The sequence below is a fragment of the Heloderma suspectum genome, chromosome 2 (genome assembly GCF_057233095.1).
Source record: "Heloderma suspectum isolate Gila_16-S chromosome 2, 16-S_ref, whole genome shotgun sequence".
Classification (NCBI taxonomy): domain Eukaryota; kingdom Metazoa; phylum Chordata; class Lepidosauria; order Squamata; family Helodermatidae; genus Heloderma; species Heloderma suspectum.
The window spans coordinates 16,509,265-16,534,648 of NC_139459.1; the positions used below are offsets into that span (position 1 = coordinate 16,509,265).

The following is a 25,384-nucleotide window of genomic DNA, read 5'->3' on the forward strand; positions in this document are numbered from 1 at the left end:
TGGGAAACAACTCAGCAAGATTACAACAGCGAAGTCCTAGAGCCCAATCATTTACCAGAAGAGCAGAAAATGGTGGCTAGAATAGGCAAAAAAAACATGGAACTAGTTCATGGAAAAAACCATGAACAAGTCCAAAGGGGTTTGTAATCAGCGAGTTTCTTTTTTTTAAAGTTATTATTATTTCCCCTTTTGCTCTTAATTACTGATCTTGTTGTGGTGCTGTGTAGTGTTATTTCCTTTTTCTTGCCTGTATTTTCAACTTTATTTAAAATTTAATGTTAAGAAGAATGAGTGCTGTTACGCTCATGTTCTGCTTGTGGGTTCCTGGTCGACAGCTGGTTGCCACTGTGTGAACAGAATGCTGGACTAGATGGCTCCTTGGTCTGATCCAGCAGGGCTCTTCTTATGTTCTTAAGAATAAAAAAGAAACACAGCAGATCCTGACCCCCCCCCCCCCCGTTGAATGACAAAAACATTTCAAACAGAGGAGTATTTCAAAAGCACTTTGCGATATAACATGAGGGGTGGTGGTGTTTAATTAAAAAAAAAATTCTCATTGGGCTACCACAAGCCCCTTGTGGGAGCTTAAGTAACTCTATGAATCCTGGCCAGTGTATTTAATTTTACCTCTAGACTGACTTCATATAGATTTGAGAGGTGAAGAAAGAGAGATCATGCACACACATAAAATTGGATGACTTGGGGTCAGATCACCTCCATCATCAATGTGGTTTTCAAGAACCAAATACAAACAGTTGAATTCAAATGAAGTTAGTCACATTAAGTTCCCATTAAAATCAGTGAGACTTAAGCTTGTTACAACTAACTTTTTACACTGTTTTCAATGAGACCCAACATGGGTCTCACTGATTATCCACTGATCACACAACCAGGTTCAAATGCAGAGTTAGGCAAAAGCCCCCTGAACCTTTCTTCAGGACTCCCAATATTTATTTAATCAACTCTGTAAAGTAAATTTGCTAGTTTATATTACTTTATTCAAATGTAGTATCCAAAGAGAACCTTACTGAAGTGGCAGTAAGAGTTTCTCGAAAAATATTTGGCAGGAATGGCCCTATGGGAAAAGCCTAGAAATCCTCAAATGCTGAATCGTAAATTGAATCCATAAAAACAACAGTCATCCCAGTGAACTTGGCAACAAAAAGTTGTGTACATCCTTATAAGACCTACATTTAATTATTATTTTAAGTAACTTTATCATAACTCGTAACTTACCACTTCATGAATGGATCGATTGAAACCATCATCTTCAGTCAGGATTAACAAAATTATCAAAGCCATGTAAACGTGGTGCGAGTTCCTTTCTTCAACATGATAAAGAATCTCAAGAATTGGCAGAACCTTGAAAGGTGGGATGGGGAAGAGAGAAATAGGGATGTATTAGAATAGTATTCAAAAATTCCCAGAACAAAAATGCAGGTTTAGTTTTAGATCCTCCTGCTTTTATTTAAGCCATTAATTCAGTAACTCAAGAAAAAGAAGAATCAAAAAAGCAATCTCTACCTACATAATTTTTTTAACCATCTTGTGTGTTTTTTTTCTTCTGCTGCCAGAAAAAATTAAAATCAAGGTAAACAAACTCAGGTGGGTAGAATAATTCAATTCCTAATAAACAATATTTCCGGTTGTGCTTTCAAGAAGAATCACCACGTTCTAAATTTCCGATCTCAATTTACATTACAGGGTTAATAATAATATATGTCTAACTCAATCTCTTCAACAGGTAAAGCAGATAGGGTCTAACAGTTTACTAGTATTACTACTCAGCATGGTTTTACGGCACTTATGCTACTTCTATTTAAAAGAGGCATCCTTTGTTGTTATCTTTTCTTCAAATTATTTCAATATTTTTCAAATCAAAGAATGGCTAAACTGTTTACTAGATCCTGCAAAGCTTATTGTTAGATTACTTTCTAAGACTGCCTTAACATCCACCACAAAGATTGCTACACTCCTTCCCATGGTGCCAGATGACTGTTCTCCTCTCCTTGTCTTTACCAATAAAGCCCTCAATCATGTCTTGTTGCTAGGAGAAACTGCCGCCTTTTTTCTGAATAATGCGTATTTTACAGACAGCAACTCAATCCCATACCATTAATTGTATGGGTTACCTTCTTATACTAGAAACAATTGAATACTGACCTTCACAAGGCACTATTTTATGAGAATTCTGACTATGTGAGCAAACTATCCTTACTGTTTTATTCTCGTGAGCAAAGATGGTACAAAGAGGAAAATATGCTAAAAGCAAAGGGCAAGGTTTTAACTTTCTCCTGTAGCACTTGCAGTGGCTGACTTGGTTGAGCCATCTTAAAAATGGTGATGCTTAAACTTATGTCTTTGTCTAGAAACAACTTCGTTGCCGCAACCCCTTGTGCTTTTCCAGAGTGTATAACTGTTCCTCATCATGATGTGGGTCAGGGGTCCCCAACCTTTTTGGGTCAGTAGGCACATCTGGAATTTTGAGAAAGTGACATGGGTGCCACAAGGGGGCTTGCACATTCATAAAATGGCCGCTATGATGGGCATGGCTGGTCACAAACATTCATTTCCCAAAAGGCAAACTTGTGGGAGTAAAAGAAAAGTAACTTGCCCAGAAACCTGAATACAAAGCAGAGGTGGGATCTGAGCTCCAGAATACAAACCACTCTTTTGAATCCAAATGAATATGGTGCTGGAGGCAGCACTTTGTTTTGCAGCATGTCAGCTTCCCAGTTAATTCTTTTAATTAAAAAAATCTTTAAACATAAAATAAAAATCAGTAGGTGCAGAGAGCTTGGTGGGCACCAAGAGAACTGTCTATGGGCACATTTGTCCCCATGGGCAACACTTTGGAGACCCCAGATGTGGATTACGACTAATAACCCAGTATCCTGCTCACTGCATGGAGGAGGGTTGTGTGGATTTCATGCTTCTAATACAATTCTTTGGGAGCCATTAGTAACTGGGAGAGAGGAGAGCTTGTTGTTGTCGTTCAGTCGTGAACAGATAAATATAGATCCATTGAAAACTAAGCTCAGGAAAGAACTGAGGCCAGAGTATAACTGTACAAAGACATAATGAATCAATTACTATAGAAGTTTCTTTTAAAAATGGAGAAAATAAAAGTCAGGCTCATAAGCTAGGAAGCAATACAGCAAGCCTTGTCAATGATGCTTTGGGGGAGGTGGGAGTGTCAAGGAAAGAGGAGCATAGATTCAATTCCTTTTTCTTGTGGCACAAACAAAATGCAACTTGAAGTTAAATGGCAACAACAGAGGGGGACAGGATAGGTTTATAACCTGGATTTCAAAAGATGGATTTTCCATCAATATCATCAACTTTTCCTAGAAAGTGAGTTGCTGTGCTTTAGAATACCATGTCTTGGTTTACAAGCAAGTTTTTCTACCGTCATCTAAAGACTGGCACAGACTGAAAGCAGGACTAAATTCTATGCCTTCTCCCAGAAACATCTATTTCTCCCTTTTTAATTGCATCCAGCCTGAGAAATGGGTTCTTTGCAGCGCTCAAATACCGGGGGGGGGGGGGGGGCGGGCACTGGTCAGAGGGAACCCAGACCCCATACCATTTGTAATGGCTGAGTTAGCTACTGCTTTTAAAAGGCTACAGGGTCCATGATTTGGCTACTACTGGTGGAATCAGTGGGTGAAGACTATGGATTTCGTTAAGGTCCACCTACCTTTCTCCCCATACTTCAAGTACTGGTTCTATGTAACTGAAAAGCTCACATACCACATTGTGATCTTTCATCCTAATCAATGTATTATTTTACTATCTTTGTATGCTTTTGCTGTTCTTCAATTACGTAATTTTACATGTTTATATTAGCTGTAAGTATTTACCACTTAGCCTTTTCAATGTATAACTAGACTGGCCAAAGAATGGTAATAAAAGATGGAATTCATTTGTAACACCAGTACAGGGATGCTACTTTGTGTTTTGGTAGCCTATAATCCCTGAAGTGAATGGGTGGCTTGGTTATTCAATACTGGGCGTGCTCACACAACACGCTTGCCCATGATGGGTGACTAGCCACACGCTTCGGGTTGTTTTGCAAACAACCCACAGTGTGTGGCTAGCGCACCTGCCAGGCAATCCGGCAAACCACCCACAGTGCATGGCTTGTTTGCCCCCTCGTCCCTCATCCCTCCCGCTCAGTCCTCCACATGGCATCCCAGGGTACTTGGCGGCAGACATGTCTGACGCCATGTTCCTCCCTTCCCAACTCCAATCACAATCTGGATCACGGTTGGAACCCTTTTTTTTTTAATTTTCCCAGCTGGGAAAACTTTTTTTGCACTTTCCCATGATATTAAGAGGCTAGTCCACTCATCAAAACATGGGAATCCCTCAGGTAAGTGGGTAATTTTAACCCCTTTTTTTAACCTACTTACCTGCAGGTTTCCCACACTTTTATGGGTGGACTACACCTTTGGGGTGGTCCCCCACTTGGCACCCCAGTCCCCCCCATGCCCTCCCGACTCCTTCATTTAAAAGTAGACACGCGACCTGTTTGGGGGAAAGATAGCTGAAGTGGCTTGCATTTTGAAAGCTGTCAAAATGAAAGCTGTTTCTGCGAGCCTTGGAGGAGGAAAGTGCCCACTTTTGTATAAAGAAGCGGGGAGCCTGGCAGGGGAAGGGGTGGGGATACAGTGGCGGGGGTGTCTGCATCGTATCCCACCCCTCCCCGTACCAGGCTCCCTACTTTTTCATATATATTTTTTTTATTTCTTCAAGCTGCTCTAGCGCTACTCCATTAGAGTGATATGAAGAAATAAAACTTAAAAGCACCCCTTGCCGAAAATCGGCTGGAGGGGGGTGACAGCCATCCCTTACCAAGGACCCTATTGCCCCAAGGATCCTTGGCGGCGGCGGCTGGATGCCACCATCACCCCACAGCTGATTTGCAGCAAGCGACGCTTTTAAATTCCTGTGCAAGCCTATGGAACGCGATCTTTATGGAAAGGGGTGCTGTGGACTCAGTACAGGCTATCCCCACCTGCACCCCTGTATGTTTGCCAGGTGCAATATACAGGGATGCAGGAGGGGCAAGACAGTATCCTTCAGTTTCCACTGTTGTGCATGTGCGCATATGTAGAAAACTGAAAGGATTTTTTTTTTAAAAAAAACATTTCCACACATTCCCCAGGGCTCCAATTGTGATCAAGATTGCGATCAGAGCCGGGAAGGGGGGACAGGCGGGGGTAAAAGGTGTGTGTGACAGCCTCTCAAAGGTACTGTTTGGGCACCTTTGGAGGAGCTGTCACTGGCAAGAGGGAAAGGGCACGGGCAGCAGCTTGGCTACGATCACAAACGGCAATTGTGGCCCCACTCAGCAAGAGAAGCAGAGGTTTCTGCTGTTCTTGCAGAGTGGTTTGCTGCCCGATGCCCTTTACTCACAATGGATTGGCATGTCTGGGTTCACATGGCATGCCTACCCATCATGGGTAAAACAACCCCTACTGCAGATCTTGGTTATCTGGGTGGGTTGTTGGGAAAAACAACCCACCTTGATAAGAATGGTCTAGGTTCACATGATATGTGAACAGACATCGTTAGCAGTCACCCATGATGGGTTAGCATGTCCTGTGAACCCAGTCAGTGAGTTACACACATTCTGCATACATGTCAGAGGCACTTTTCTGCCTGGAAGTCCCAGATAATAGTAATGCAGCTAGTGATTTGGTAGATACAATCCCTCAAGTGAGGTCGGAATGGCTGTGAAAGTCTGTCCAAACGCACACACAGGTACACACAAAAATGCTCAGGCGAGTGGAAGTGCAGATCAGATGTCCCACAAATTATTCATACACCCCCAAGTACAGTCCCACAAATTCCAAAATTCAACAGCCACCAGCATCCACAGTTGTATAACTTTTGAATTCCCATTTCATAAAATCAGAAAGGAAACATGCCCTCACTTAGCTTCCACTCTAGTACCTAATTCTCTCAACCACCGTGCAAGAACAAACATATTACAAGGAAGCTCAAATTTTATATGTTGAATATTAATTGCAGTACAGTGGAATATTCAGTAAAATACTTACCAGATTTTCCATATCCGTTCGAGCCAACATATATGTTCGAACATTGCTGTTCTGATGCAACAGAGTGTACAAAAGAAGGGTAGCTTGATCAGAGTTCTGTTGTTCACACAAAGTGGTGTATAAACTGTTAAAATTAATCTGGAAAGTGTGAGGATTTGGTGAAGGAAGAGCTGTGCTATCTGGAAGGAAGGAAACAGCAAATATAGCTTTAATTGTGCTTTTAGTCTTCAATCTAAGATCAGCACTTCAATCTTTTTAGACACTCAAGTCACCTTTAGCCCAAATGTACATTTGGGGACCCATTGCTTAATTTTGTACCATATAGCTGTATGTTGGTAGTGCTGCCGCTGTGAGTCACCTTAGGGCAGGAGCAATCTAGTAGTGGGTCCCAACCTACCAGTTGAAGACCAATTACTTATATCACAGATTCCTAGAAAGCTTGTTATATCTGTTGTTAAGTTTCACGTTTTATCCTAATTCTCTGTATTTATTGAAAAAAACACAATTATTTAAACTACTAAAAACTATGACTGGGCCATGGCCCAGTGACAGAACACGTTTTTGGTGTAGCCAAAACAACAGGAGAACAACAGGCTTTTTAAAGCATTTTTCTCGTTTTCTGGGCTTTCACATCTCTAGTGAAGATCCCAGAATGCTGCACAGATTCTGTTCCCGACATCTCTGGTTAAAGGATTTCAAGGAGTAAGACTTGAAAAGCTTGACAGCTTGGAACAGCAGGTGCCAGCCACAGAAGACAGCTTGAGACTAGAAAGACCAGTGGTCTGCCTCAGGTCTGGGCAGAACTACACATATCCCTAACCTCATATTTGCCAATGTAACATAAATGCAGAGGCAGAAGGGGCATTTGTACGGGAGAATTAGTGGGAGGGAGGGATGCTTAGCACTTCCTATACACACAGAATCTCCCCTGCATAGGTCTCTTTCCTCTCTGCCCCTCCATTTCCCTTTGAATGGTCTCAGTTCTGGAGCCCAGCTGGAGGAAAAAACCTATTTTAAAAGGGAAGGTGAGACACTCTGCCCAACCTACCTCACAGGGTTGTTGTTGTGAGGATAAAATGGAGAGGAGGAGGATTATGTATGCCGCCTTGGGTTTCTTAAAGAGGAAAAATGGCGGGATATAAATGAAATAAATAAAATAAATAAATTTGTTTTTCAAATAAGGCATGAAGTTGAGGACCCAGAGTTTTCCTTGCAACAAGCAGTCTTCCCCCAACATGCTGCCCCCCCCCCCCCGAAGACAGTTTAATTGGAATTATCTAGCACACAACTGATTAATTATCTTTGGCATCTGAATATAAAATTATTCTTTGGCATCTGAATATAAAATGTGAATGAATTTGACATATGTGAATTAATAAGTTACTGTTATTCCTGATTTGCAAATGAAAACCAAGAGGCTGGAAGGGTACAACTTACATACAACCACCCAATAGGCGATGCCCAAATTACAAGGAGAATCAGAATGTGTCTGGTCCCCTTACCAATTGTAATGCCCCTTAGCTACCAGTTTTAGAAGGATAAAGGGGAGGGGGAAATGATCTGGCTAAAATGGGGTGTGGCGAGTCAGGGGGTGACGCTTGTGGATTTTATTAAAGGTTTCCCTACTTTACCTCCCCCCGCAATAATTTGAACAATGCCAATAAGCCCAGAGTCAAGCTAGGATTTGAATGCACAGCTCCCTAGTTTAATCCAGGATAACAAAAAGCCTTACTTTGTTTCTTAGTAGATGATAGTTTTAAAAGGTACATACCTTGTGTGTTCTTGAAGGACGTAATAGCTTGTCTGTAAGGGTTTGGTGTATCTGGTGCATCGGTCAGATTTGCCAGCACAAGCAGCAGCAGAAGACTTTGATTAGCTAGAGGTGAAGTCTCTTCCTGCTGAGGAGCCCGCTTGCTTCCCACGCCTCCTAACGTGAACACTGTCCACAGACCAGCTAAATGAACAGGGGAAAGCGTGTGATTAGATTTCTTGGGTAGCCTTGGCTTGATGTCTAAACTATATTCTGAGCTCTGGTTTAGTTTGTACAAATTAAGAAAATGATTTAGAAGTTTAGACCAGATATTAGTCATATCTACACCTCATTCCAATAGGACAGAACTTCTTGAACCAAAATAACCCGGAACCAAAATGGAAATAATCTCAGAATGAAGAAATAGTATGTAATTTAAAACAGACATGCAGCCCATTTCCACATGCAGTTTCAAGGTATTATGGTGTGATGGCAAGAACCCTTGGCAAGAACAGAGGGGTAAAAGAACCCTTGTTTTGGTACAACACAGCTAGACACTGTGTTGAGCTAGTGGAGCAGCTACACCAGCACAAAACATTTAAACTACATAGTTATGCCAGTGTGAATGACTGACGAAAAGCCAGACATGGGTGAAGAAGGGGAAGCGGTGGGGTTGCCATGGAAGGGGAGGCGGATTAGTCCCCATTCTACTCATCATCCCATGATCAGGATTAGCCTGTAGGATGGAGCCCAGAAACAACTCCTCGACCCAGTGTAAAATACCACAGCTCACAAAAGATACAGCAGCACAGACATTTGGGACTAAGGGGCTGAGGCAGCTCACATGTTCCTTCTGTTCAGGTAATATTTTGTTACCACAAGTTTCTACTATCACAACTTTTTATATATGGATCAGGAGAACATTTTTAAAAGAATCTAATAACATTTCTTTCAGTAACGCCACCTACTTATTCCATTAAAAACTTGGTTAACCCCACATATGCTGTCCTGAGCACCTTGGAGGAAGGGCAGGATACAAATGCAACAACAACAATTTATCCCTCTTCTTAAAAATATAGTTAGCACCAACTACTGCTCTAAGCCACCGAGGACTGCGGTGGCTTAGTGGTTAAGACGCTGAACTGCAGACCAGAGGGTTGGCAGGACAGCAGTTCGAGACCCGAGTGCCGCGTGACAGAGTGAGCTCCCGTCTTCAGTCCCAGCTCCTGCCAACGTAGCAGTTTGAAAGCAAGAAATTGCAAGTAGATAAATAGGTACTGCTTAGGCGGGAAAGGTAACGGCGTTCTGTGCACCTCAGTGTTCAGTCATGCCGGCCACGTGACCACAGAAGCGTCTTCGGACAGTGCTGGCTCTTTGGCTTAGAAATGGAGATGAGCACCACCCCCTAGAGTCAGACACGACTGGCTGGGGACACGTTTACCTTTACCTTACTGCTCTGTTATACCAAAAATTAATGCCTGTAGTGGCATGCATCAAACTGCATAGTGCTGAATAAAACCTAACTCTGATTGTAACACAATTGTGGTAAAATTTCTCTTAAGCAATCACAGATGCAACAGCAACACAGTTGTCTAGGTGGTCTGATTAAATATATTAAGGCACCTTTGGGACACTATAAAGTATACCCATTGGCCCATTGTAATGTCATGGGTTATTAAAAACAGGCTTAACCTAGCACTAAGCTCTCTACACAGATATTTATAGCTGTCCCAATATGGCATGGTGAACCTATGGAATAAGAGTAAGACTACTGAGAAACGAGAATTCATTTGTATGTTATCCCTCCCACACTCAACTCCGCACATGTTGAAAACTGGCCTTCTCCATGGCATGATAGTTCTGTTCACAGTGGGGAGGGGTCATGGGGAAATATGCAAACATGCTATTCCCTCCATGGAGTATGAAGTGATACCATTCAGCAAAAGCTGCACTATGTGATTCTGCTTATTGCACAGCAAAACTATAAGCCCAGGTCCAGCATTCTCTCCTTTGACCCATGGGATCTCTCAACCCTGAACTGCAAGTCTGGAGATGAGCAAAAAAGGCCATTACATGGGGCTGCCCTTGCGCCTGGTTTGAAAGCTGCAGCCAGTGCAGAATGTATCAGTTAAGATGCTCAGTAGAACACCTAGCTATACACACCTGAGATCTTCTGTGGAGGCCTTACTGGTCATTCTGTGGCCAACAGGATGTCACCAGGAAGTGATGCGTCAGCGGGCCCCCTCAGTGATCGTACCCACCCTTGAGATCTCTCACACTTGTGGTTCAAGAGGCAGCAACAGTGGCAAATTTTAAATGCCTCAACACATCTATTCACACAGGCTTTCCCTGACCTGTGGGGACTCTGTTATTACCCTGTTGTTACTGTTATAGTATTGTAATGTTTTAAAATGTTTAAAATGTTTTAATTTATTATTATTATTCTGGGCTGTTCTATTGTTATGTATTTCAACGTGAACCACTTAAGGATTTTAACATATTACGCGGTACAGATTATTTAAATGAATAAATAAATAAAATGAGTGCGACCCTCCAGTTGCAAGGCAGAAATGACCACAAGAAGTAAGCCACACAATGCCACGAATATACTGCACTAAAACTTCTGCAATTCAGACAAGTGCACCCCACCGCAAGCTATGTCAGAAAGCAATATGAACTTTGTTTCACATGCTTCTTCAATAGAATTGTTTCTAATAAGATCTTCAATGGAATTGTGTTAAGAGTATTAGTGTATTAAACACATTGATCAACACATTGATTTCATTTCTCCTCTTTAAGTACAGAAAAGCAAGCCACCTTTTGCAATGTGCTTTGATAAGGTGGGTGGGGGCAGTGGAGAACAAGTTTAGAGAGCTGCTTGCCTTCCTTCCTCAGGATGCTCAAAAGTAAAAGAAAGCAATAATAACAACCAACAACACTTCATATTGAGCTTAGCTTAGCCCATACAAAACCCACAAGCAGGACATAAGTGCAACAGCACCCTCCCACCAATGTTCACCAGCAACTGGTGTACACAGGCATACTGCCTCTGATACTGGAGGTAGCACAGAGCCATCAAGACTAGTAGCCACTGATAGCCTTATCTTCAGGGGTTGGACTCGATGGTCTTGTAGGCCCCTTCCAACCCTACTATTCTATGATTCTATGATTCCATGAATTTGTCCAATCCCCCTTTAAAGCCATCCAAATGGGCGGCCATCACTATATTTTGTGGAAGTGAATCCCATAATTTAACTATGTGCTGTGTGAAGTACTTCTTTTATTTGTCCTGAATCTCCCACCAATCCACTTCATGGGATGACCCCAGCTTCTAGTACGAGAGAGGGAGAAAAATGTCTTCACACCATGAATAATTGCGTACACCTCTATTATGTCTCCCTTACTCACCTTTCTCCTAAGCTAAACAGTCCCAGATGTTGTAACCTTTCCTTATAGGGGAGTTGCTCCATCCCCTTGATCATTTTAGTTGCCCTTTTCTGCACCTTTTCCAGCTCTACAATATCCTTCTTGAGGTGCAGTGACCAAAACCGTACACAGTATTCTACGTGTAGTTGCACCATAGATTTGGATAAGGGGAGAATGATCTGTCAGTTTTCCAATCCTTTCCTGATTGTGCCTAACACGGAATTTGCCTTTTTCACAGCAGCTACACACTGGGTTGACATTTTCATCGAGCTCTCCACCACAACCTCAAGATCTCTTTCTTGGTCAATCCCTGCTAGCTCACATGCTATCAGTATATATGTGAAGTTGGAATTTTTTGCCCCAACATGTATCACTTTACACTTGCTTATGTTGAACCGCATTTGCCATTTTGATGCCCATTCTCCCAGTTTGGAGAGATTCTTTCGGATCTCTTCACAAACCACCCTAAATAATTTGTTTTCATCAACAAACTAGGCCGCCTCATTGCTATTCCAGATAATTTATGAACAAGTAGAAAAGTACTGGTCTCAATACAGATCCCTGTGGAACTCCACTATTTACATCCCTCCATTGGGAGACTGTACTATTTATTCCTACTCTCTGTTTTCTGTTCTTTAACCAGTCACTAATCCATAAAAGGACCTCTCCTCTTATTCCATGAGTGCTAAGTTTGCTCAGGTGTCTTTGATGAGGAACTTTGTCAAAAGCCTTTTGGAAGTTCAAATAAACAATGTCTACTAGTTCACCCCCGTCTGCATGTTTATTGACACTCTCAAAGAACTCTAAAAGATTAGTGAGACAGGACTTACCTTTGTGGAAGCCATGCTGATTCTTTTTCAGCAGGGCTGTTCTTCTATACCCCTACTAATTTTATCTTTAATAATACTTTCAACCAGTTTACCTGGAACACACATTACGCTAACCAGCCTGTAATTTCTCAGATCCCCCCTGGATCCCTTTTAAAAAATTGGTATTATATTGGCCATTCTCCAGTCCTCTGGTACAGAGGCTGATCTTAGGGACGTTACATATTTTTGTTAGACGATCAGCAATTTCACATTTGAGTTCTTTAAGAACTCTAGGGTAGATATCATCTGGGCCTGGTGATTATTAACTTTCAATTTGTTAATATGGTTGAGAACTTCATTCTCCTTCACCTGCTCTCTCACCGCAGTGAGAAGCGAAGGACCGTACTAGAAGTTCCTGTATAAATCCTGTTTTTTTATAAATGTGCTATTGTGTTTTTGGATTTTTACACTGTTGCTGGTTTTTACTCTGGTTTTTACTTTTTTATTCTGTTTAACACTTTTAAAACATTTTATATGTTTTATTATATTGTTGTTTTATATGGTTTTACACATTATGTGAACTACCAAGAGAGCTCTGGCTATTGGGCAGTTTGGAAATGTGATAAATAAATCTTGTTGATTCTGCAAGAATAAACCCGCTAAAATCTGATGTGTTACTCTGGAATTTTTCACACATGCATGATCTAAGAAAAATGTTTGTGTGTGTGAAAATGAGGTCATCCACCAATTTGGTGCTTAAACTTGCACTGACTGATGAACATTTTCAGAATCATTTCTAAATCATGTTTAACTCCACAGTCCAAAAATCACCTGTTTCGTCTAACATGTGACCAGATTTCAAACTGAAAAGGAAAGCTATAAGAAGCAGCTTTTGATCTGTTGTAAGATAAAGTGCTTCTTTCAAAATCAAAATCCTAGATTAAAATTCTACAACTCTTTTTATGAGGCTGTTCTAAACATCATGCGCATACACAATCTGTCTCCCCAGATATAACCTAGAATTGGGCGGGGGGGCGGGATCAAGTTTTCAATGAATATATGGCACAACTCAGTGTAAAATTCCAGAAGTCAGACATTTTTTTCTTTAAGATTATTATTCTGCGTATGCATTCCTGTTCAATCTTCTGTTGATTACTGATGTAAGCTTTTGGGATTGTTCTCTCACTGCAAAAGTCAATTTGGTCTATTTTACTTCTAGCACCCACAGCCCACTTTTATCAACTTCAGTTAAAGATACCATCCATTTTTATAAACTGACGCTGTGCACCAACTGTTGGTCAGCAGACTTAAAAACAACACCACTTTTTATTAGCTCTTGGCACACACAAAAAGATACATTAAGAAATCTCAAAGGCTTTTGTAGGTGAAAATATTATTTTAGAAACTGCTAGAACTAGATGCAGTAAAGATCATTTTTGCCCATACAATAACAAAGCTATTACTAAAGTTAACGCAGAGTTGAGCATCTTCTGAATCATTGACAGAAACGCTAAATTTGAAAATGGAAGCATCTGGCTAGCCGCTTTGGGACACGGGATGTTGGAATAGACAGACGCTGTGACAAAAATCCCCCCACAACATTTGTAGGACAATTTGTTGCCAAGAAAGGGGTGGTTGTTTGTCTTCTTTTGGGGTGGGGGGATAAATTGGCTAGGCTTTTAATGGTAGGATAGCCGAGGGGGAGAGTGTTTAAGATTATTTTCAAAACAGCGTTGTTCCCATGAGCATTCTGATCCTAGAAATGCTGCCAGGAGAAGCAGCTACAAGGCTTTTCTTTTTAAAAGGGGGAGGGGGAAGAAATCCATTTGCCATCTTATCTTATAAAACTAAGAAAAGCCAAGCCAACTGCCCCCCCACCCCCAACTTCACAAATTTCTCAGACATTTCTCCTGATGTCCGCTTGTTTTCAGAGGCGTTTTGTTTTTACCCCTTGTCCCACCAATTGCTCAAAGAAGCTGGGCCAAAGGTCCTTGTGTTCTTAATGGATAAATTATGTAAGTAGACTTTGTTGTTCAGTCGTTCAGTCGTGTCAGACTCTTCGTGACCCCATGGACCATAGCACACCAGGCCTTCCTGTCCTCCGCTCTCTCCCGGAGTGTGCTCAAGTCCATATTCATTGCATCGGTGATGCTATCTATCCATCTCATCCTCTGCCGTCCCCTTCTCCTTTTGTCTTCAGTCTTTCCCAGCATCAGGGTCTTTTCCAGAGAGTTTTCTCTTCGCATTAGGTGGCCAAAATATTTCAGCTTCAGCCACAATATTTAATTTCCAATAGTTGTGTGTGTTCACAACTAGAGATGTAAAATTTCTGGAAATTTTGAGGCCTTGGTAAAAAAATATTTTTTTCAGGGGTAGGGGTGACAAAATTGGAAATTTTGGAAAAATTGAAAAATAAGCTATACCTATTTTTTTTAGTGCCCTTTACAGATCTGAAGTCACTTTGCTGCTTTAAGACAGCCTTCCCCAACCTGGTGCCCTCTAGATATTTTGGACTTCAACTGCCATTAGCCTCAGGCAGCGTCGCCAGTGGTCAGGAATGTTGAGCACTGCAGTCCAAAACATCCAGAGGGCATCAGGTTGGGGAGGGCTGCTTTAGGATCATGAAGCAGACTTTCTCTTTCTGATGTTATTTGATGTTTGAGTTAGTTTGTTCATAAAATTATGATTATATTTTAAAACTTTTAAAAGTAAACACAGTAAATGTGTAATTATTGTCTGAATAGATTAGAACTAAATTGAATGACTGCTACAGCATCAGAAACACAGGACTCTATAGAACAAAACCCAAGTTGTCAAGAATGCACACTTACTGTCAAGAATGCACAATGGTGACTATACTCACATGTGGGGAAACTGAGCATAAATGTCTATCAGTAAAATATACTTTAGACCAATAATTTTAATAAGGAATGAAAGAACTAACTACACTGGGAAGTGTTACATCCTCTTTTTTGTTGTTTATTCGGTCAGTCGCTTCTGACTCTTCGTGACTTCGTGGACCAGCCCACGCCAGAGCTTCCTGTCGGCCGTCACCACCCCCAGCTCCCCCAAGCTCGAGTCCGTCACCTCCAGAATATCTTCCACTCATCTTGCCCTTGGTCGGCCCCTCTTCCTTTTGCCTTCCACTTTTCCCTAGCATCTTACAGAGAGGATTAAAAAAATATTTTTCCCCATGGCTTCATTATTTCATTTTACATGTCTAGTCTTTCTATAAAAGCATTCTTATTACATAGTTTTTAGAAATCATTTTGTGGGGAGTAAAGGCTGAGTAACAATATATAATACTTTGTCTTAAATTTTAAGGAATGTATTTCATAATACAAAACTATTCAATTTTTCAGAAAAAATGGTCCTCGGAAAGAAATGGGAAAAAAAGTTTTTTTTCTGAATTTTCCCAGGCCTTCACATCTCTAGCCTTCCCCTCTTATCTCTCTGTTCTTCTATCCCTATGCATCCCTGCTCGTGATCTCTGCTCTTCAAGCACTACCCCCCTCCTCCACCCAACGTACCCCTGCTCTCTCGTTACTCTGTATGCTTGGATTTGCCTTCGAAAACTCCTGTATGAAACCACCTCTCTTACTTCCTTCAAATCCCCCCTCAGAACCAACTTTTTCACTGGCTCCACCCCGTATTCCCATGCCCAAGTGTAACTAAGCCTTAGCGCATGCAATTGAAACAACGGCATAGTGCTTCCCTGTTTACCTCAGCCTCCACTTCAATCCTATTCCTGTTTCCCCTGTGCAAAATTTTAGTTTGCAAGCTTCTCAAAGCAGGGGCTTTTTCTCTTGTAGTCGGTAAAATAGAGGTGTTGAGCCTCAGGCCTGTGGCCAAACTCGGCCTGCCTCGGGTTCTATAGCTGGCCCCACACCTTCCCCTGGCCCACCAATTCCCTGGCTCCACCCCCTTTCCCCCCAACCACCAACTGTTTGGTGGTGTCCTGGCTTTTGCAGTTTTTGCCCATTCTAAATGGTTGAAATGTTTCTCCTAAGGCTTAGTTACTGGCAGGAAGAGCATCAAACTACAATACATGGGTATTTTTGGTATTTTGGCCCTGCCCCCTTTGTCTTTAGCTCCACCTACATTTGGAATGTGACAATACGCCATAAGTATCTGAGGGGGGAAATTGAAGCATACGTAATGTGATTTAAATGTTATATTATGAAGACATTTTTACTGGAATACTTGTAATAAAGACTACCCTTGTATTATTTAAATTTAAAGAATTTACTTCCCTTACTTTATTTAAATTTAAGAAAACACACACAAAGGTACTGAAAATTGTTGACACACTAATTAATATTAGCAACCCAAAGAAATGTGCATGATATGCTGACAACCACTCATCTATTTCAACAGAGTTCAACTCTCTTCCCCTAAGGTTGTTGGGGCACCTTCAGCTTCACTGTCACTATTTCATAGTTCCATTTCACTCTGAGACGTATATGCATTCTCTCACATACTTGCTCAAGATCATCACCCGAAAAACATTAAATGCAACTTTGAAACTGCCAAGCTTGCCGAATATTGTATTTGCAATTGGCATACATTCATTTTTACTAATGAACTTATGAAACAGAAAATTTTCCACCCCACATCACTGCCCGGTGGTTTATGATCTTTCTCCTGACAAGTATTTTTGCTAAAATCACAGAGACTGAAAACATACCACAGAGGCACACAAACACTCCCAGTCTCCAGTGTTCAGGCCTGTGGTCTCAGCAGGCATGGAAACCAACAGGCACCGTTAAGAAGAAAGCAGTTTGTACTTTCTGTCAGCCTCCAGGTACTGCGATTACACGGCCTGATGGAATGTGGATTCTTCTTCTTAATATTTAGGCATAAGAAAACGCTGTAGCTCCACTAGAGAGACATTAGAAGAACTAGATAATAAAAGCTTTGAAGACTGACAGCAGTACCATGCTATTTTTAAGAGAATTCCTAAATTTTTCAATAGCATTTTACAGTCTGTGTGTAACATTAAGAGTCAAAGTTTAATCCGGTGAATGGCATTTGACTGAGATAATTAACCGACGCTAGTTTGCAGTACAGAAAAAAAGACAACTGAAAACTAATTATGAAAGCATCGTTTTCAGGCGACATGAAGTCTGGCAAAATAAAGACAGTTTTGAATACTTGAAGATTGGCTTTGCTTTGAGATATTAGCACTTGACTAGTTTTCAAGCAAGACAGACAAAATGTAAATGTACTTATGGAAGCCTTAAACAGCAAGTAAACTTCGGTAAAATTTTGGTTTTTACTATGCTAAAGCCGAGATTGAGACAATGATGGTGGGTAGGTTCTGTGACCTTTTGGTTGAAGGAGAGGGAGAGTGAAAAACCATTTTTAACAGGGTTCAGCTTCCACAACTACCATCTTAGGACTGTAGATCATTCCAGTATTTCTATACTAATGAGGAAGCTCTTGTAGACTTTAAACCTGACCCTATCCACATTAACTAGGAAGGTAAGTCCCAGGGTGTTACAATTAGGCCTACTCCTAGAGGTGTGCTTTGTGTAAATGCAGCCTTCCCCAACCTGATGTACTCCAGATGTTTTAGACTTCAAGTCCCATCAGCCCCAACCAGCATGGCTATCAGGAATCCTGCAAATTGGTGGCCAAAACATCTGGAGGGCAACAGGCTGGGGAAGGCTGTGTTATGTCTCAGGTTACACTGAAGTGTGTTGGGATGAAGGAGGAATGGAAGGACTTTTAAAAATGAGTACTCAGCCACCTCTGTCTCTAGCATAGATCACAACTAGGTCCCTATTCTCCTGGAACATACTGACCAGGTTTGCAAAATCATGGAGGAGGAAATAGGCCACGGTGGCTTATTTCCTGCTCCGTGCATACCCACCACGTGCCAGGGGGATTAGTATAATTCAACTCAGCAACATAGCTTGTCGTGTCATGCAAACCTGATGAGGGTGGCCACCAAAGATAATTATGCTGCCAAGGGAAACTACACTACTTCCCGCCCCCCATCAAGTGACAGGCATGTATGGAGGGGGAAATAAGCCACAGTGATCATACGAACCAGCCCACAGTCTGAGGAAGAGACTCAAAAGCTTGCATACTGCTCTGTGGTAGGCAATCTTTTCAATCCCACAGGTGCATTTGTCATTTCTTTTCTGTCTCATGGACAGATTTTTTATTTATATATTCTCTCACTTCTTGCTTCCCCCCACCCTTGCCTGGATTCTCTCTATTTTTGCCCTAACCCATACGCTGGGATTCTCTCTCTTTTTGCCACTTTCCTCAACTAAGGAGGAAGCAGGAAGTCAGCAGGCTTCTCCTGATCGATCAACTTCCTACTACTTCCTTAGGATTTTGTTGCCATCGCCTGGCATAAGTATGGTGGTTGGTTTGGGGAACTGATGACTCTTAAAGGTTGTTTGTAGTCACACAACTAACCAATCAATGTACAAGGTTTTAAGTATGAATATAATACTTTTTTGTTGCACTGAAGGTGAAGCTCCAGGGTAAGGACTACACTTATGAGAATTTTCATGCAGTTTTTTAAAAAAGGTTCACGAAATGATGAAGAAATTGGACAGAACGGACTTATGAATGAATACATGCGAAATTATCACAGACTGGATATGGACTGCTTTGTATATCCCTAGTAGTAATGAGTGATTTCAACAGTCCTGATCTGCTGGAATTCTATTTCTGCTAAGAATGGAACATCCAATAAATTCTCACAACTTCAATTCTTAGAAGGTGGAGGAAGGAACAGGAGATTTGCTAACTTAGACTTAATCCTGACTAACAGGGACAAACTGTTGCTTTAATGTTATTTCAATGCTGCTTTAATGATCTGATATGATTTTATTGCTTTTGTGTTTTTATGTATTATTTTTATTTGAGTTGTATACCACCCTGGTGGCATTTGTGGAAATATTAATAATAAAACAAACTGGTGGATGAAATTAAAGTGGTGGGAACCTTTGAGGAAAGAATTTGTGATAGCAAGGGATGTGAAAATGGAGTAGTCAGATGTGTATCGTGGACTTTAGGAATGCTGATTTCAAAGATCTCAGAGAAGAGTTGGGTAAGATTCCACGGCAAGAAATTCTGAAGGAGAAAAGAGTTCAAGAGGACTGTAGATTCTAAAAGGTGAAATATTGAAGGCACAATCACAAACTATTCCAGTGAGAAGTGAAAATGGGAAACATTTCAAGAAGCCAGTGTAGCTGCAAGGGAACCTCTGAGGAGCTGGGATTTTAAAAGCTTATGTAAAGGAGATTGGAGGAACATTTATCCAAGGATGAGTACAATAGAATGGCCCAAACCTGTATGGATGGTGTCAGGAAGGCAAAAGCCTACAATGACCTGAAAACAACAAAAAGGGCTTGTTTAGCTATGGTCCAAGCAAGAAGAAGAACAAAGAAGGTTTAAGTCGGCTGGTTGTGGAAGACGATGAAATGTTAACAGGTGATGGATGGAGAGAAGGTGGAACTACTCAACTATTTTGCCTCAGTCTTCTCCTGCAAGTGGAATTGTGTTTGACTTGGGAAAAGTAGAACAAACAATATAAGAAGGGACTTACAGCCCAGGACAGGGTAAGGAAATAGATGCTAGCTGCTTTAAAAGAGTGCAGGACACGGAATAATGGGCTCAAGTTACAGGAAGCCAGATTCCGGCTGAACATCAGGAAAAACTTCCTGACTGTAAGAGCAATACGACAATGGAACCAATTACCTGGGGAGGTGGTGGGCTCTCCCACACTGGAGGCCTTCAAGGTGAGGCTGGACAGCCATTTGTCAGGGATGCTCTGACTTGGATTCCTGCACTGAGCAGGGGGTTGGACTCGATGGCCTTGTAGGCCCCTTCCAACCCTACTATTCTATGATTCTATGAAATGAGTTTACATCTCCAGGGCCAGATCAGTTATATCCCAGAGTGCTGAAGGAACCTGTGGATATTATTTCAGAGCCGCTGTCTGCAGTCTTTGAGAACTGTTGTAGAATGGGTGAGGTGCCACAAGACTGGAGATGGCAAATATTGTCCCTATCGTCCAAACGGGTGAATTATAGCCTGGAGTCGATACCAGGCAAAATTCTGGACAGATCATGAAGCAGTCAGTCTGCGAGCATCTGGAGGGAAAATAATATATTTTCCCTCCAGATGCTCGCAGACTGACTGCTTCATGATGTTTCATGAAAAATCAATGTTTTTCTTCTTTTTTTATTAGGAGCCAGCAAGGGTTTGTCAAGAATACATCACACCGGATCAACTCTATATCTTTTTTTGATAAATTTGGTAGATCACGGAAATGTCATGGACATAATATATCTTGATTTCAGCAAAGCATTTGTCAAAGTTTCCCATTACCTCCTTATTGACAAGATGATAAGACGTGGGCTGGACAATACTATTAAGTGAATCCACAGCTGTTTGAACAACTGTACCAAGCGAGTGCTCATTAAAGGCACTCAAGGTCACAAGTAGAGAGCCATTGGCTTCCGACCTAGGCCCTGCGCTGTTTAACATTTTAATTAACGACTTGGATGAGGAAATACAGTGGGGCTGCAACTCCATAGAAGACAAAATCAAAAACCAAAATGATCTTGACAGGCAGAAATACGGGCCAAAACAAGATGAAGTTCAACAGAGATAAATGTAAAGTACTTGAAAGGTTGTCACAGAGGGGAAGGCCAGGATCTCTTCTCGATCATCCCAGAGTGCAGGACACGGAATTATGGGCTCAAGTTACAGGAAGCCAGATTCCGGCTGAACATCAGGAAAAACTTCCTGACTGTTAGAGCAATATGACAATGGAACCAATGACCTAGGGAGGTGGTGGGCTCTCCCACACTGGAGGCTTTCAAGATGAGGCTGGACAGCCATCTGTCGGGGATGCTCTGATTTGGATTCCTGCATTGAGCAGGGGGTTGGGCTCGATGGTCTTGTAGGCCCCTTCCAACCCTACTACTATTCTATGTAGCATTTAGCTACAAAAAACCTAAGGCCCAAGTATAGGATGATGGAGACCTGGCTTGGCAGCAGTATCTATGAAGAGTATCTAGATGTCTTAGTAGATCATAAGCTGAATGTGAGCCAGCTGTGTAATGCTAATGCAATCTTAGGATGCATAGTGTCTAGATCACAAGAAGGAATAGTTCCACTCTATTCTGTGCTGTTCAGACTGCATCTGCAGTACTGTGTCCAGTTCTGGGTGCCATATTTTAAAAAGGATATTGACGAACTGGAGTATGTCCAGAGGCGGGCAACCAGCATGTTAAGGAATCTGGAAAACAAGCCTTATGAGGAAAAGTTGAAAGAACTGGGTATGTTTAGTCTGGAGAAGATCAAGGTGAGACAAGGCAGTCTTCAAATATCTGAAAGGCTGCCAGACAGAAAAGTAGACTTGTTTTCTGTTGCTCCAGCGGGCAGGTCTATAACTAATGGATGCAAATTGCAGAGAAGTAGATTTCAGCTAACATTAGGAGAAACTTCCTAACAGTAAGAAAGAGTGGAACAGATTGCCACAGGAGGTAATGGGCTCTCCACTAGAGGGATTTAAGCAGAAGCTGGTCAGCCATCTGTCAGGGATGCTGTAGTTGCATTCTGCACTACAGATCCCGCACTGAGCAGTGTATTGGACTTGATAACCTCCAAAGTTCCTTCCAACTTTATGATTCGGCTTTCTAAAACCTGCACACGTAGTTCTATTGTGATTTAACCAAACCTGATCTCCCCACTTAATTTCACCTCAGTGATCTCTTCATGCTCAGAAATCAAGGGTTATTCTATACTCCTTCAGCAAAACACGGGATGATAGATTAGAAAAGGACTGAGGGGAAAGGAGGGGGAGAACAACCAACAGCAAGCCTGATCATCTCTCAGGTGTACTGTGGATTGTTCAGTGAACAACCCACCCACCGTGGCTTATTCGCAGGGTGGCTTAGAGTGACATGCGAACCTGTCCAGAGCCTCTGCTACCCTAAACTACATAAGAGACACAGCAAGCAGATTCAAAGTAGGCTAGCAAATCAAAATGAGAGATGTCACAAAGACCTACATTTCTGGGCTCAAACACAAGGCGTTATGACTTCCAAGTTTGAGAAAGGGACGAATTCTGCTTTTAGTCCTGGGAAGTGTAATTTCCTAAAGGAAAGGGGATTAGATAACCCAAAGGAAAACAATGTTCCCGTGGTTGACTTACACATGGCATGCAGCACAGAGATACATCAGGCACTGGAGGAGTTGAGGGGAAGAAACCTCCCTCCCTTCTGGTCACTTGCAACTATCAGGGGGATAATTTTTCATTATGGGTGGATGGGGGTAGGGATCAGACACTATCATATTCCTGGGTGAGGGGGAATAAATAATAATTACTACTACGGTTGCTTCTCCATTTCCTACAGTTATTTATATCCCACCTTCCAGGATACAAACCCTTCCAAGGCAGCTTACAAGTAACACTAATGATCATTAATAAAATCACAACAGTATTTTAAAAAAAATAGCTAGTGATCAGGCTCCTTCCCACCGGACCGATGGTAGTAAGTGGGTCTATGGGGGAGTGCTACAGTCCAGCTAGAACAGAGTCTGAGGTGGCTTAACCTGAGCCCATCTGAGTTTCCCACCATTATTTAGAACACAGAGCATACTAGGTCTTATCTCCTGTGTCCAATCTTCTCATATGCATTTTAGTTTTAATTTGGCACTATCTTGAATTAGGACTCGCTTTGGAAAGCATAAACAATACACACACACACCCGTTATATACAACCTTCATGAACTTTTAAAAATGTGTGATAGTCAATTTGGGGGGGTGGGGTATTTTCTTTTAAAAAAAAACTCCACTGGGTGAACAGTTTGCCTTTCACAGGGAATATGTTCACATATCTGTAGCAAAAAAATCCTCTCCTCCTGCTCTCAAGATTTATTCCTTATGTGCACATAACATTTGTACAATTGTCAGTTTTCGTTAACGTCATGCAAAAGAACGGGTAAGCCAGTATCATTGCCAAGCTGCTTGGATCTTGCATCCTTTAACAAGCTACATCCAGAGCTAGAACAGAGAGCTGACAGGGTGAGTTAAGATAGCAAGGTCTTGTGACCGACCCCTGTACATCGCTGGCACCAGCCAGGCTAGACCAAGGCTCCAGCTTCTGCGCCTTGGCATGACGGCTTCCTGACTGACTGGACATATTTGCTCACCGGCCAACTCTGCTCCGTGTTTTCTCTCCTCGGCTCAGCCAGTCCCTTTTGCCTCTGTAATCACTTCTGCCGAAATGGGTTGTTTGTCCAGTCACTTTTAACACATAATTTCAGGCTCCATAAATTTAGACACCATTAAATATTGGAGGATATAGGTATCTTTGTTATTAAGGATGACGTTTGACCCAACTGCATTGCTTTAAACTTGGTTGCCTCATAATAAAAGCCTCTTTTGAGGATTTTTTTTAACCAACAACCTCAAGAGGAAGAAATGTTTTTAAAAGTAAGTCATCACACACACCCTTTCTGAGGGTGGGTGAGAAAGCCACCAAAGAAAATCAGTTCAATTCAACTGCACAGTCACGGCTCCAGTCAACTGTTATATAATAAAATAAAAAACAACAACAACAATGTCCTCAGGGCAGTTTACAATCATAAAGCCCCCAAAATAATAAGATAACAATGAAAACAATAACACAGCTGATGAAAATATCAAAATATAAAAACATTTAAAATATTAGAGAACCAGTAGTAAAACTAATAATAAAAACAATAAATTAAATGCCTGCTGAAATAGGAAGGTCTCAGCCCGGCATTTAAATGTATACAATGAAGACGCCAGATGGATGTCCTGGGAAGGGCATTCCACAGATGGGGGTGCAGGGCACTACAGAGAAGACTCTTTCACTGGTAGCCTCCTGTTAGACCATTGTGGGTGATGGCACCCAAAGAAGAGCCTCCAAAGGTCTTAACAGTTGGGCAGGAACATATGGGAGAAGGCGCTCCTTCAGGTAGATTGGTCCTAAGCTGTTTAGGGCTTTAAAGGTTAGCACCACCACTTTGAATTGGGCCTGACAGCCTCCATAGATACAGGAGGCTCTCCTCTTCAGGGTGACGAATATGACAATGAAGAGTGGCAAGGCTGCAGCGGTCCCTCTTGTCACGTGTTTGCTTCATTCAGGTACAGAACACCTGAATAGGGCTATAGTCTCTCTATACAATAGCGGCATAGGTTCTCAAGGCCCATTTTTATCCTCCTAGGCCTTTTAAGCTCTGAACTTGAACAGCTTTAAGCTGCTCCTTTTCATTACTTGTGTTATTGGTTTTATTTTGCCTGTATGTGTTCTGATTGTGTATTGTTTCCATTGTTACCTAACCTGCTGTAAACCATTTATTTATCTATCTCGTTATGAATGTCAATTGTTTGAAGAATGTATAAATGCATTAAATAAGTAGACGAAGTTATCTGGATCCACCTAACCGGTCTTGGAGGTGATGCCGGGATTGCTCAGACTTATTGAAACAAAACAAAACAAAACAAAACAAAACAGCAAGACTGGTCGCTCAGGATGAGCATGGGAATTTTCAGCCTTTGTATCAACCCAAATAAATTCATCTTCATATAACAGGTCAACATTACATCTGGAAACACATGTTCTGATTATTATGGATCTTGAAATGACATCAGTGGCATGGCTGGATCATTACTATCGGAAGATGCAAACACACACTTCAGGGGGAACGGCCAGTACTACATGTGTCACTAAGAACTGTAGATTACAGTTCAGAAAGTGATCTTTTCCACAGTTGACCTCCTAATAAGAATGAAGTGTGAGCAAAAACATCAACACTAACTTTACATGTCAAGCACTAATTAGAAATTTAAATTTGAAAGCTTCCATCTGCAATGCTTGGCAAAGATGTGCTCTAAAGCCTACTTAATTTTCACTAAGTTTCAAACCCACTAATTTATAGTTCAAGATGTACTCATAGCAGCAGATCTTTCCAAAGATCACACATTCCATAAACACAGCTCTTTAATTTTCAGTTGTGCAAAGTCCTGGCAAAACAAGATGCTGCTGAAAATATGCCACATGATCATGTGATTATCAGAAGTCAAAGTGTAGTGCTAAAATGGGTGTTGGCAACTGGGATTAAGAACAAAACCAGATGGGACAAACACAGCTATGGAAATAAAACTTTACATCAAATATTAATGCAGAAAAATCAGGAATATGGCATTCTCCCTCAATGGCATCTATTCAGCCAAATTGATTTTTAATAATTTCTTTTAACTAAATGCAACTATATAAATTCCATTGTTGGCTACACAACTTAGCACATCAGACACAGATCTGCAG

At 41.5% G+C, this 25,384-nt stretch overlaps 1 protein-coding gene across 5 annotated transcripts in view; it reads right to left on the bottom strand.

Annotated features, from left to right (window-relative positions):
* Window positions 1–25,384, bottom strand: part of DYM (dymeclin) — a 270,157-nt gene that overhangs the window by 152,668 nt on the left and 92,105 nt on the right. For all 5 annotated transcript variants that reach the window (XM_084832890.1, XM_084832889.1, XM_084832886.1 and 2 more), the window contains exons 10-12: window positions 7,840–8,022; window positions 6,069–6,247; window positions 1,237–1,362 (exon numbers count right to left, since the gene is read on the bottom strand). In XM_084832890.1, the coding sequence (XP_084689016.1) occupies window positions 1,237–1,362; window positions 6,069–6,247; window positions 7,840–8,022 (488 nt within the window). The remainder of the gene's footprint in view (window positions 1–1,236; window positions 1,363–6,068; window positions 6,248–7,839; window positions 8,023–25,384) is intronic.